The 13,964-nt window shown below is 50.3% G+C and overlaps 2 protein-coding genes across 30 annotated transcripts in view; both read left to right on the forward strand.

Annotated features, from left to right (window-relative positions):
* Positions 1 to 3,652, forward strand: part of PUM1 (pumilio RNA binding family member 1) — a 119,380-nt gene extending 115,728 nt beyond the window's left edge. For all 29 annotated transcript variants that reach the window (XM_036446627.2, XM_036446637.2, XM_036446626.2 and 26 more), the window contains one exon: positions 1,807 to 3,652. In XM_036446627.2, coding sequence (XP_036302520.1) covers positions 1,807 to 1,938 — 132 coding nt within the window. In that variant the 3' untranslated portion in view covers positions 1,939 to 3,652. The remainder of the gene's footprint in view (positions 1 to 1,806) is intronic.
* Positions 3,653 to 4,045: 393 nt separating this feature from the next.
* LOC118723140 (receptor of activated protein C kinase 1-like) lies at positions 4,046 to 13,785 on the forward strand. The gene is given in 6 exon segments (XM_036445184.1): positions 4,046 to 4,050; positions 4,466 to 4,476; positions 4,614 to 4,624; positions 12,670 to 13,305; positions 13,307 to 13,484; positions 13,519 to 13,785. Coding segments are annotated over 6 exon segments (1,050 nt in total). The 3' UTR covers positions 13,728 to 13,785.
* Positions 13,786 to 13,964: the final 179 nt, after the last annotated feature.

The following is a 13,964-nucleotide window of genomic DNA, read 5'->3' on the forward strand; positions in this document are numbered from 1 at the left end:
GCAGCTCTGTGGGGCCGAGCTCGGGGGACCGTGCTGAGTGATTAGCGGGGTATGTAGCAGGCCAGCACTCGCACGTTGGAAGCCGTTCAGAATACGTAAAACTCAAACAGCAAAAGCCACCAGGGAAGTGACCTGAGCCATCTATCCACAGTCTAGAAGAAATTAGTTAACAAAACCAAATAAAAACGGAATTTTCTGAAAAACGAAAAGCACAGAAAAAGTTAAGCCAAGAGGTGGAGGTGGCTTTGGGATTGAAGAGAAGTGGATGGAATCCGGGTTAGCAGTTAAGTGGGTTGAGGAAGTTGAGAGAAGAGGAAGAGAATCTAAAAATTTAAGCGGTTTGAGCTCTTTCGCTGCTAAGCTCTATCCTCTGCAGCAGAGGAAGCATTGGGAATGGAGCAGGTGATTAATTACTCTTCACCTCCCATTAAGTCAAGTGAAAAATGGGTTCCATAATATTAACATGTGCGTGCGTACACATGGTGGTTAGTGGTTTTGTCCTGATAGGGAGAGGTGTAAAGGTTAAGTGGCTGAGCTCATTAGTCATCCAGTCCCAGGGAGAGTAGGGGGTGAGTTGCACATACTAATGAATAAAAGCATTAGCACGCACACAGTCCTCACTACATCCAAATGAAAGGGAAGCATTATAGATTTTTTTTTTTTTTTTTTTTTTTTAACAGATGAGTTTAGGGATGCTAGGTAGATGTCTGGGTTGCACAGCTCAGGATTCAAGCCAAGGACTATTATGAGTAAGTTTTCCTCGTAGGCTTCTCGGTGAGAATGCCATAGCTGTTACAGGTCTGTCTCCTTTGTGGGCTGCAGAAGTGATTTCTAGGGCTACTTGACCCTTCCTTGCTTTGAGGACACAGATAAAGAGACAAACCACTGTCCTCGTGGGACTCTCAATCTAGAGAGCTTGTCCAGGGTGTTTGAGGACGAAGTATGGAATGCAGATGCGTGTGCGAGGCTGGAAGGTCCAGCAAGTGGCTGTGAGCACACTGGGTGACATGCTCACTGACGTATAGACAACTCCATGAGCTCACAGAGGAAAGGTGGTTCCAGCAAAGGTGGCTCTTTCTGCTTGTCTGGGATGCACAGTAATTCTCCACGTGGACCTGCTCTGGGCGGGGAGACAGGAGAATGCGGAGAGCTGAGCCCAGCTGGGCTTGTAGCGGGTGAAGGATGAGGCTGGTGCAGGAGGCAGTGCCATGAGAGCACAGGGCAGAGAAACAATTTCTGGAGGAGCCAGGGAGTTGGGCTTAAATGCCTGTGCCATCCCTTGTTAGCGTTTGACTTCGGATGAGTGACTTCACCACTAGGCCTTCATCTTTCTCGTCGATAAAATGGAGATAATCATACCTCCCTCAGGAGGCTTACAGGAACCAACCTGGCTCAGGTGAATCGTTTTTCATTGTCGATAGTAGCTTTCTGCGATCCTCTGTGAACTGGAGGGCAGGATCAGGCGGTGAGCTTAGGACCCGCGGTGCCTGAAAGCCCCCTTCTCAGGGCTGAGAGCTGCCTTGGGAAGGCTCAGGGCGGTGGGGTGGGCAGTGTGGCTGTCAGTGAGGCTGTCCTTTCTGCACATACTGTCTGGGAGCGGTCCGGGCTGTTCAGTCTCCAAAGCCCTCACGTCCTGCATCAGCGCTCAGGATACGTGCTGACTCCTCTGAGGGGTCAGTGGGGCCCTAGAATTCGGTGCTCTGGCTGCACCGGTGAGAGGTATTGCTGTGGCCTGGCGTTTGCGGTGCCTGAGAGCATGCCCAACTCTGCTTCCAGTCCAGAGTGACAAAACTGCTTCCTCCCTAGATCCGGCCCCACATCGCGACTCTTCGCAAGTACACGTATGGCAAGCACATCCTGGCCAAGCTGGAGAAGTACTACATGAAGAATGGCGTCGACTTAGGGCCCATCTGTGGCCCCCCTAATGGTATCATCTGAAGCAGTGTCAGCCCTGTCCCTCATTCCCGCGGACCTCACTGGCCCACTGGCGAATCTAGCCAGCAACCAGAGATGTTCTAACGTAGAATCTGGAATGGTAAATGGTTGCGCCAGGCTTACCCTCCAAAAAAGGAATCAAATCCTCAAGTGGAAACGCCTTTGTAAATTTGTTTAATTTTATTACACATGACGTACTAATTATTTTTTTTAATTGACTAATTGCCCTGTTGTTTTACTGGTGTATAGGATACTTGTACATAGGTAACCAATGTACATGGGAGGCCACATATTTTGTTCAATGTTGTATCTATATTCCACATGTGGAAACTTTCAGGGTGGTTGGTTTAACAAAAAAAGTTAAAAAAAACACACAGAAAAAAGGTTTTTAACTCATTTGCCTTGCTGGCAAGTTTTGCAAATAGCTCTTCCCCACCTCCTCATTTTAGTAAAAAACAAAAACAAACAAAAAAACCTGGGAAGTTTGAATTTTAGTTAAATGAGCCCAACCTGGCATTTAACACTGTTTATAAAATATACATATATATATATATATATAAAAAAAAAATGAAAATGGTTTCAGAGTTGCTAAAGCTTCATTTTATGACATTAAGTTTATGAAACGTCCAAAATTGCCTTTTTTGGAGACTATTATGCTGAAGAAGATGGTGTAGTCTGTTTTGTGATGAGGAGACATGAACTCCCAGAATGTCTTTCAAGGCCGGGCAGGTGTAATTGTTTACTGCCTGTTGGATTTTTCTTTTAACATTGAAAGGCAAAATCTTGATTATTTAGCATGAGAAAAAAAAAATCCAACTCTGCTTTTGGTCTTGCTTCTATAAATATATAGTGTATACTTGGTGTAGACTTTGCATATATACAAATTTGTAGTATTTTCTTGTTTTGATGTCTAATCTGTATCTATAATGTACCCTAGTAGTCGAACATACTTTTGATTGTACAATTGTACATTTGTATACCTGTAATGTAAATGTGGAGAAGTTTGAATCAACATAAACACGTTTTTTGGTATGAAAAGAGAATTAGCCAGCCCTGTGCATTCAGTGTATATTCACACCTTTTATGGTCGTAGCATATAGTGTTGTATATTGTAAATTGTAATTTCAACCAGAAGTAAATTTTTTCTTTTGAAGGAATAAATGTTCTTTATACAGCCTAGTTACATGTTTAAAAAGGAAAAAAAGTAGCTTGGTTTTATTTGTCACCTAGTCAGACTGTAGCGGGATCCTTTCTAAATGTTACTTAAGATGATTCAGTTCACAGTAGTGTTTTTTTTTTAATCCTAAAAAGTAATGTTTTGCTTATTTTGTGACAGTCAAAAGGACGTGCAAAGGTCGGCCCTGCCCCAGCTTTCCTTACAGTCAGAGCCCTCTCACCTTGTAAAGTGTGAACTGCCCTTCCTTTTTGTACAGAAGATGAACTGTATTTTGCATTTTGTCTACTTGTAAGTGAATGTAACATACTGTCAAATTTCCTTGTTTGAATATAGAATTGTAACACTAAACGGTGTACATTTCCAGAGCCTTGTGTATATTTCCAATGAACTTTTTTGCAAGCACACTTGTAACCATATGTGTATAATTAACAAACCTGTGTATGCTTATGCCTGGGCAACTATTTTTTGTAACTCTTGTGTAGATTGTCTCTAAACAATGTGTGATCTTTATTTTGAAAAATACAGAACTTTGGAATCTGAGTCTGTGCTCTAACTTCTTTCTCTAATATAGGGCCCCAGGACAGCCCTGTGGTTTGTGCCTCCTTCTTCCTGCTTGTTTTTTGAGGGAACAGGAGTGGGAGGGGAAGGACTTGAAATAGGGACAGGATGTCAAACTGGTTCTTGAGTCCAGTTTGACCCAAAGATGTTGGGTTTACCCTGCTGATTGCTTTCAGAATCAAGACACTCGACATTATTCCAGATTTCCATCTTCTACTGAGCTCTCAGAATATTCTCCTCCCTGGGCCGGGGTCCGCACCAACCACCGGGAGCACCGTCAGAAAGCCTGTGCCCTGCCGCTTGCCCCGTTCCCTCTGGCGATCACAGCTTCCTCCTGGCCTCGGCAGCCCCTGTGAGCCCAGGGTCCAGATTACGATGCAGTCAGATGCAAATGTCACAACCGAGTGAAGTGTTGGGGACCTGCTTCGCTGAGGCAGGGCTGTAGGTGAGGCTTCTGGATGGCTGCCCAGGCCCCCTATCTCCGAGCCCCTTCCCCTCCAGGCTGCCCACCGTGCCCACATGCTGAGGCTGGTGCAGGCTGGCCTAGTATCCCAGCTTGCTCAGCTTATCCTCCAATTGGGGATCTTTTCCAGCTCTTAGTACAGGAGGCTCTGGGTCACTAAGGTGACTGTCACCTGTGCCTAAGGGTGCCCACCTTCCCTCGACTGCCACGTGGCTTTGGCAAAAACTGCCACTAAAATATCATTCTGTGTTGGCCATTACAGGATCAGGGAGGCCAGTGGGGAGCCATGTGGCCTCATGTCTGGAAGTGGAGCCTCAGGGTGGAAGCTGAAGATCACTGTGTGGTCCCCTCCCAGAGTAAGGGAGGGTCTCTAACAGGAATAGATGGAAGCTGAGGTCTTTCCCCCAGCCTTCCGCTGAGGTGGTAGTGGGCCCACCAGAGAGCATGCTGGGGCATTGCTGACGGTAGCTCTGGAATCAGACTGGGTTCCAGTAGGCGTCCAACCCCCTCTCACCTGCCCTTGGGTGCATGCTCCTCTTTAACCAAATTCCTTGCTGGAAATGGGTTGAAGGTGAAAATATATGCAAAGTGGCTCTCCCATCATGTCATGGAAAGTCGTGGCTACTAAAGAATGGTTTTACTAGACCTGTGCAGAAGCCGCTGAGCAAGTAGGGGCTTGGGTTTCTCCCCATCTGCCTCCTGTCGAGCTGTTTCCTCTAAGACTGCAGGGATGCCTCCCGGCGCTGTGGTGGGACAGAGTTGTCAGTAAACACCAACTGCCTGGCACTCAGTAGGCACTCCCGGGTTGGTTTTCTCTTCCACCTGGACTGTTTATGCATAACATGGGTGGTGGTTTTTTTAAACAAAAATATCCTTAATACTCTTATCATTGGATGAAATGTTTCATTTCTGTGGGGTTTTTTAGTGGCAACAAAGCAAGATACGCACTTAGAAAGAGGATCATTCCCTTAACCCTTATTGGAAGCCCGTGTCCTGGCAGGCTTTTCAGTCGGATAAATACAGGGTGTGATTTCAACTGCCTTTTATTACCTGGATCGTCTTTCTGAGGCCGTTTGCTTCTCTGCAAAAGGAGGGAAGTAAATCAGAGTACCAATGCCAAAGTTTGGTTTTAAGGATGAAATCACGTCCAGCGCGGGGCCCGCACACATGTAATAAATAAATGCATTTATCGTCTTTCACCGTCAGCACCAGGCTTTGGTGAGAAGCACAATCTTTGTCCATGATGTAAAGAAGTTACTATAAAGTCACTTGTCTTGAACCAACTCTGCCAGGCACCTAAAGAGGTGGTTTATAGATATTTTTAAAAAATTAGATTTGAGCCGAAACTGGTTTGGCTCAGTGGATAGAGCGTCGACCTGCGGACTGAAGGGTCCCAGGTTCGATTCCGGTCAAGGGCATGTACCTTGGTTGCGGGCACATCCCTAGTAGGGGGTGTGCAAGAGGCAGCTGATCAATGTTTCTAACTCTCTATCCCTCTCTCTTCCTCTCTGTAAAAAATAAATAAATGTATTTTTTAAAAATTAGATTTGATTTTTTCCCCATCATCATTAATCCCCCCTCTACCTTTTCTACCTCCCTCCACTTCTCTCTCCTCCCTTCCTCCTGTTGTCTGTTCATGAGTTCTTTCTCTTTTTTTACTACTGTCCCCTCCCCCCAATACATATCCTTTTATTCACAACAGTCCTGCAAGGAATGTCGTCTCCCCCCCTTCCCCCATTTCATAGCTATGCAGGCCGGTTCTGGGTTCTGATGGATCAGACCAACTCTAGGCCTGAGGCTTCCCCCCTGGGGCACGCCCCTCCCTCTGCAGGATTGAGCTTTGCAGAGCAGGCTGAACTCAGCTCAGCACCCGCTTCCTCATTTGACTGGTCACTGCTGTCCATTGCCACCAACTCCGCTCAAGGATGTGGGTACTGGGCTGCCACCAACCGATGCCTGCATTCCTGGTCTCCCTTGCAGAGTCCCCCCCAAGATAGATTCCCCACAGTTTAAACAATCCTTTACCTGGTCAGTGCTTTACAGAGGACGTGCACAGAGTCCTCTGACCCTCACGAAAGCCTGGCAGAGCAAGGTAGCATGAGGTTATCAGTCCATCACACAGGTGAGGAGTTTGAGACCCCGGCCACACGAGTCACTAACCAAGCAAGGGTTTTATCTGAGGGATCCTGCCTCCAAGGCCAGTGCTTTATCCAAGTCATCGTACTCGTGCCCCCTCCGTCAGCCCCAGGAATAACAGGCTCTCTCTATTGGGTGTTGGGTTTCAGGTGTGTGTGTGAAGCGCTGGAGAGAGAAGCATTTGGGGGTGGGAAACCTGTGATTACTGGCTATAACCACAGGAGGGTGCTGCTGCCTAAAGAAAGCTTTATGCACGAGCCCTAAGGGCTCAAGGTGCCAGGCCAGGGCTGAGATGGCTTTCCCAGAGACCAGAGGTCTGGCATCTGCCCTAAGACTAAGCTACCCCCCTTTTTTCCCTCCATCCTCCACAGCTGCTCCTGGGCGTAGGGCTAGTCCCTCACTCTGGCTTGGGATGGTCACAGATCTGGCTCAGACCCTAACTTTGCCTTTGTCACCTCTGGCAAATCACTGGCTTCTCTGTTTCCCCAACTGCTACCCACTCCAGGTAGCCCAGCCCTCCCACCGACTCAGGGCTGGTGTGAGGCCAGACGGTCGGGGCTCTGTTAACGTGACCCGAGTCCTGCTGATTCTTGCCGGGCCACGTCCCGATCTCATGCACCAAGCTTGCAAACAGCCAAAACCACCAGGTCTTTTCAGCACGGATAGCTGCCTCGCCTCAGCTCCCAGCTCCACGGGCTCCAGGCGGCCTTTGTAAGTACATCTGCCCTCTCGTTGTCCTCACCTGGAAAACAGGAACAACAACAGTCCTACTTCGAAGGGAGCATTGGAAGCACTAGGCACAGGGCTGAGTGCAGAGTGAGCCAAACAAAGGCGTTGCTTTTATTATTATTAATTATCATTAGCACCTCCCACTTCCCCCTGCTATGTTGGGAACATTAAAATTGTTATTAGTGTGGTCGTTTCGTGTATCCTGAAAACTGGGGTACTGTTAGGCATGAAAGCGGATGAGCTACAGTAAATCATGACCACGTGTGGTATGCGCCCTCCAAGCGGCCCCACCTTCTGGGGTTCTCACCCTCCTGTCCGCGGGATGGGGCTGCCTGGAAGCGGCGTTGTGCATGGGATGGAGCTAGCCACGCAGGACCCGGTGAGAGGGCAGGGCGGGGTGAGGGGGCAGGGCGGGGTGAGAGGGCAAGGTGGGGCGGGTCCAGCTCCAGGTAACTGGACCCTAGGCCTAACCCAACCAATCAGGTCAGCCAAGGTAGCGGCACCACCCTCCCTATAAAACCCATTGATATGTTAAGTTCTTCCTCTTTCTCGCCCATGCCCTCGTTGGTGTGGGTGAGACTGGGCTCGGACTAGTCCGAAATAAATACAGGCTTTCTGCAATTGCATTGGATTCGGCTCCCTGGTAGTCTTTGGGGTTTATGACACTTGGGCATTACATATGGGGCCTTGTCCGTGATCTCCAAGACTGAGGGACTCTGAATCCGGAGAGCCTGTCTGGCCGCGGTAAAAGTGTGTGAAGGGATCCCTGTGGGAAGTGCCCGAGAGGTCTAGCGGACGCGCTATTGAAGGCCACGGGCCGGAGAGATCAAAAGACGTTTTGATCCTCCTTTAGGAGGGACACAGAATTCCCTCTCAGGACGAGGTAGTCGGCGTGAGGCCGTCGTTTGGTTTTAGGCGCCGCTTCCACAGAGTTGGAAGGCTGTTCTTGGGGGCCCCCCCGTCTGTTCCTGTGTTCTTTGTTTGTTTGTTTGTTTGTATTTTTGTATAGGGAAAGGTTTCAGTTTGCTCTTGTTTGTAAATTTGCTATAAAAACTCAACTGAATGTATTGAATTGTTATAATACTGAAAATGTTGATGTGGGGAGTTCTTCTCCTGGGGGCTGTTGTAATTTTATGTGTTATTTTATGGATTCACTGTATGGATGTTATGGGACAAACTCAGATTACTCCTTTAAGCACTGTGATTAATCATTTTCAGGAAGTAGAGGCAAGAGCTAATGATTTTAGTATGGAGGTCTGGAAGGACAAATGGCAGACTTGTTGTTCAAGTGAGTGGCCAGCTTTCAATGTCGGATGGCCACCAGAGGGAACATTCGATCTCCCTACCATTCGCCGGGTTCGGAGTGTCGTCTCTCATCCCAAGACAGGTTACCCCGATCAGCTCCCATACATTATAATGTGGCAGGACCTTGTGGAGAACCCACCCTTTTGGCTTAAACACTCTGTGGCTCCGCCCCCCTCGGAGCCAAAACCTATTTTTGCCTTACAGGGAACGGAGAGGACAGAGGAGAAGAAAATCACCCTGCCATCAGCTCCCCCCTACTCTGTCTTGCAGGGGGGAACTGAAGAAGAATTAATTTTTCCTCCCCCGTATCAGTTCCCTAGGGTTCCGGAGGAGGAAACTGACCCTCCCCCATTGAGGGAAGCAGATGCCACAAGGAGAGCGGGAAGCCCGCCGCATACCAGACAAAGAGCCCAGAGGGAACAATCCACCTTCATCGCAGACTCCACTGTTAAGACTTTACCCCTTCGAGCCACTGGTCCCCCAGATGAGAGGGGCGATCAGCCCCATCACTACTGGCCTTTCGCCACTAGCGACCTTTATAATTGGAAAACTCAAAATCCTGAGTTTTCTAAGAAGCCAGCGGGACTTATTAATCTGATGGATTCTATCATTTTTACCCATCAGCCAACCTGGGACGACTGCCAGCAGCTCTTGCAGGTCCTGTTCACCACCGAGGAGAGGGAGAGAATCCTTAATGAGGCCCGGAAGCTGGTTCCAGGCGTGGATGGGAATCCTACCACCAACCAAGCTCAGATAGAAACCTTTTTCCCTCTGACTAGGCCTGAATGGGATTTCAACACAGCAGAAGGTAAGGAGAGGCTCCGGGTCTACCGCCAGGCTCTGATGGGGGGTCTCCGGGCGGCTGCCAGAAAGCCGACTAATCTGGCTAAGGTAGGCAGCGTACAGCAGGAGAAGGATGAATCTCCAGCAGCCTTTTTAGAGCGGATCATGGAGGCATTCCGCACCTATACCCCCATGAATCCAGAGGCTCCTGAGAGTAAGGCAGCTGTTATTGTAGCCTTTGTAAACCAGTCTGCTGCAGATATTAGGAGAAAATTGCAAAGAATAGATAGACTGGGAGAGAAGAGTCTGCAGGACTTGTTGGTGGTGGCTGAAAAGGTGTACAATAACCGGGAGCCCCCTGAAGATAAACAGGCTCGCAGGCAGACCCGAGACCTGGCTAGGATCCTGTGGGCCGCCACTATGGACTCCCCTGAGAAACGGGACCTCCGCCTCCGACAGCTTGCAAACGATCGAAAGAAGGGTAAGGAGACCTCCGGGGAAGGGAAGTGGAAACTGCAGAAGGACCAATGTGCATACTGCAAGAAGATAGGGCATTGGGCTCAAGAATGTCCTAAGAGAGGCAGTGGGAAGGGGAGCAAGAGAGACCAAGTAAAGGTCTTGGGGCTTGATGAACTAAGTGATTAGGGGAGTCAGGGTTCGGACCCCCTCCCCGAGCCCAGGGTAACTCTTAGAGTGGAGGGGACCCCTGTGGACTTCCTTGTTGACACCGGAGCGCAGCATTCGGTCCTCTGCACTCCACAAGGAAAACTAACTAGCAAAAAGTCCTGGGTGCAAGGGGCAACTGGTATGAACCAGTATTCATGGACTACCCGAAGAACAGTGGATTTAGGGATGGGCCGGGTAACCCACTCCTTCATGGTAATACCGGAATGCCCCTACCCACTGTTAGGACGGGACTTACTGACCAAGATTGGAGCTCAGATAACTTTCAGACAAGGGGGGCCTCAGGTCACCGATGGCGAGGGCCACCCCATCCACGTTCTGACTCTGAGGCTAGAGGATGAGTACCGCCTCCACCAGGAGGCACTCCCAAGGGGGGATAACATGGATAGATGGCTACGAGAATTCCCCACAGCCTGGGCAGAGACAGGAGGGGTAGGACTAGCTGCTCACAGGACCCCAGTCCTAGTGGAGCTAAAGCCAGGAGAAGGTCTGGTAAGGATCAAACAGTACCCCATGTCTCAGGAGGCCCGGGAGGGAATTCAGCTACACATCCAGAGACTGCGGAGTCTAGGGGTGCTGGTTCCCTGCCAATCTGCCTGGAACACCCCCCTACTGCCGGTCAAGAAGCCTCACACAAATGATTACCGACCGGTGCAAGACCTCCGGGAAGTAAATAAAAGAGTCATGGACATACACGCAACTGTCCCCAATCCGTACACTCTCTTGAGCTCCCTGGTGCCCACCAGAATCTGGTATACTGTATTAGATTTAAAGGACGCCTTCTTCAGTCTGCCGTTAGCACCCAGAAGCCAACCCTTGTTTGCCTTCGAGTGGCATGATCCAGAGGAGGGCTACAGTGGACAACTCACCTGGACACGACTGCCTCAGGGGTTCAAGAATTCGCCCACCATCTTTAATGAGGCACTACACGAAGACCTGGGTGAGTATAGAAGGGAGCACCCTGGCCTCACCCTCCTACAGTACGTAGATGACATCCTGATTGCTGCCGACACGGCCAAGGACTGTGAAGAAGAATTAGAGCGAATCAAAAGCCACCCCACAAACAAGGAAGTCAGGGGCTGGTGGTATGCTCCAGACGGGAAGCTCCTGCTACCAGACCAGCTTGGGATCCCGATGTTGAAACACATACACCAATCGACGCACCTAGGGTCCCGGAAACTAAAGGATTTGGTCCGGCATGCTAAGATCAAAATTCACCAGCTGGACGCCAGAATAGATCAAATTGTATCAGCCTGTAAAACTTGCCAGCTTACAAATGCAAGGGCCGGGTCAAGTGGAAAAGGAACCCGGCTCAGAGGAACAAAGCCCGGGGTGCACTGGGAGATTGACTTCACTGAGGTAAGGCCGGGAAAGTATGGCTATAAATATCTTCTAGTTTTTATAGATACCTTTTCTGGATGGGTAGAAGCATACCCAACTAAGCATGAAACAGCCCAGATGGTTGCTAAGAAGCTACTGGAGGACATTCTACCCAGGTACGGTTTCCCAGCTGTGATAGGATCGGACAATGGCCCGGCTTTCATCTCACAGGTAACACAGGCAGTAGCCAAGGCCATAGGGGCAAATTGGAAATTACATTGTGCGTATAGGCCCCAAAGCTCAGGACAGGTAGAAAGAATAAATAGAACATTAAAAGAGACCCTTTCTAAATTAACCATAGAGACTGGCGGGGACTGGGTGGCTCTCCTTCCCTATGCTCTTTACCGGGTGAGGAACTCACCCTATACCCTAGGCTTCACTCCCTATGAAATTATGTTTGGTAGGCCCCCGCCTATCATTCCCAATCTTAAGGCAGAACTGCTAACTGAATTTGAAAACCAAGAAATATCTTTTTCTTTAAGAAGGCTCCAGAGGGCGCATGAGGACATTTGGCCACGCCTACAGGCCATCTACGAGGCTGGCCCGATCCCAACGCCCCACCAGTACCGGCCGGGAGACTGGGTCTTTGTCAAAAGACACCGCTGGGAGACGCTTGAACCACGTTGGAAAGGACCATACATCGTAGTGCTGACAACGCCCACCGCCCTCAAAGTGGACGGCATTGCGACCTGGGTCCACCACACCCATGTTCGGCCAGCTGACTCTTCTGCGATCCGGGAAGACTTCGCCAACGGATGGAGCATCGACCGAGACCGAGACAACCCCCTCAAGCTCAAGTTACGGCGTACTCAATCTGCCTGATGAAATTTTGTTTGCAGCCAGCTGCAGGAGTCCCCACCCCCCATACACTGGTTCGAGAGGGGGAGGAGGGAGGACTCACTTCTGCCCTGGACACTCCTGACCCCACTGTGTCGTCTTGTGTCTCCACTGGACACATCTCGTGGACTCCCCCAAAATGTCAGATCAGGGCACCGGGAAGGAGGAACTTTATGCACCCTTCAGAAGTGCATACGGTCCCATGATTGGGCCTGTTAATTCTCAAGACAAGGGGGGAATGAGAGGGCAGGGCGGGGTGAGGGGGCAGGGCGGGGTGAGAGGGCAAGGTGGGGCGGGTCCAGCTCCAGGTAACTGGACCCTAGGCCTAACCCAACCAATCAGGTCAGCCAAGGTAGCGGCACCACCCTCCCTATAAAACCCATTGATATGTTAAGTTCTTCCTCTTTCTCGCCCATGCCCTCGTTGGTGTAGGTGAGACTGGGCTCGGACTAGTCCGAAATAAATACAGGCTTTCTGCAATTGCATCGGATTCGGCTCCCTGGTAGTCTTTGGGGTTTATGACACTTGGGCATTACACCGGTCTCTCCAGCGTGCTCTCTAGGGTAAGGTGACCAGATGTCCCGCTTTTGGCGGGACAGTCCCGATTTTTACCAATTTATCCTGCATCCCGCGGGATGTTTTTAAAACACCAAGGAACGCGGGACAAATTGGCAAAAATCAGGACTGTCGCTTTTCCTCACAGGGCTGCGGCGGTGCTGGTTGTGCTGCTGCTCTCTCTGAAGTATCCAGGTCCATCCTCGTCGCTGCGGTGACACCCACACCCGCCACCGCCGTGACTGAGCAGATGACCCTTCGTGGCACCCTCAAGGGCCACAATGGATGGGTGACCCAGATCGCTACCACTCCCCAGTTCCCGGACATGGTACTGTCCGCCTCTCAAGACAAGACCATCATCATGTGGAAGCTGACCAGGGATGAGACCAACTCCGGCATCCCACAGCGTGCTCTTCGGGGTCACTCCCATTTCGTTAGTGACGTGGCCATCTCCTCAGATGGCCAGTTTGCCCTCTCTGGCTCCTGGGACGGAACCCTTTGCCTCTGGGATCTCACAACGGGCACCACCATGTGCCGATTCGTGGGCCATACCAAGGATGTGCTGAGTGTGGCCTTCTCCTCTGGCTCCCGAGACAAAACCATCAAGTTATGGAATCCTCTGGGTGTATGCAAATATACTATCCAGGATGAGAGCCACTCAGAGTGGGTGTCTTGTGTCCATTTCTCGCCCATCATCGTGTCTTGTGGCTGGGACAAGCTGGTCAAGGTATGGAACGTGGCAAACTGCAAGCTGAAGACCAATCAGTCACATGGGCCACACAGGATACCTGAACACTGTGACTGTCTCTCCAGATGGATCCCTCTGCGCTTCTGGAGGCAAGGGTGGCCAGGCCATGCTGTGGGACCTCAACGAAGGCAAGCATCTGTATACACCTGATGGTGGGGACATCATCAACGTCCTTTGTTTCAGCCCCAATTGCTGCTGGCTCTGTGCTGCCACTGGCTCTGTGCTGCCACTGGCTCTGTGCTGCCACTGGCCCCAGCATCCAGATCTGGGACTTGAAAGGCAAGATCGTTGTAGATGAATTGAAGCAAGAGGTTACCAGTACCAGCAGCAAGGCAGAGCACCCCAGTGTACCTCTCTGGCCTGGTGGCCAAACTCTCTTTGCTGGCTACACAGACAACCTGGTGTGAGTGTGGCAGGTGACCATCGGCACCCGCTAGAAGTATATGGCAGAGCTTTGGTAATAAAATGGTTTTCTGGCTTGTAAAAAAAAAAAAATTGGTACTGTCCCACCAAAAGCGGGATGTCTGGTCACCTTGCTCTAGGATCACTCCATCCCTTTCCGGGACGCAGGGGGGCGAGGGCCACGAAGGAGGAGCCGAGGCCGCCTGCCTTTAGCCGGGATCCACTGGCCAGTCCCACTGGCCTCTGGGGAGCAGAGATCTCCCCACGCCCGC

The sequence above is a fragment of the Pipistrellus kuhlii genome, unplaced genomic scaffold (genome assembly GCF_014108245.1).
Source record: "Pipistrellus kuhlii isolate mPipKuh1 unplaced genomic scaffold, mPipKuh1.p scaffold_m20_p_2, whole genome shotgun sequence".
Taxonomy (NCBI): Eukaryota; Metazoa; Chordata; class Mammalia; order Chiroptera; family Vespertilionidae; genus Pipistrellus; species Pipistrellus kuhlii.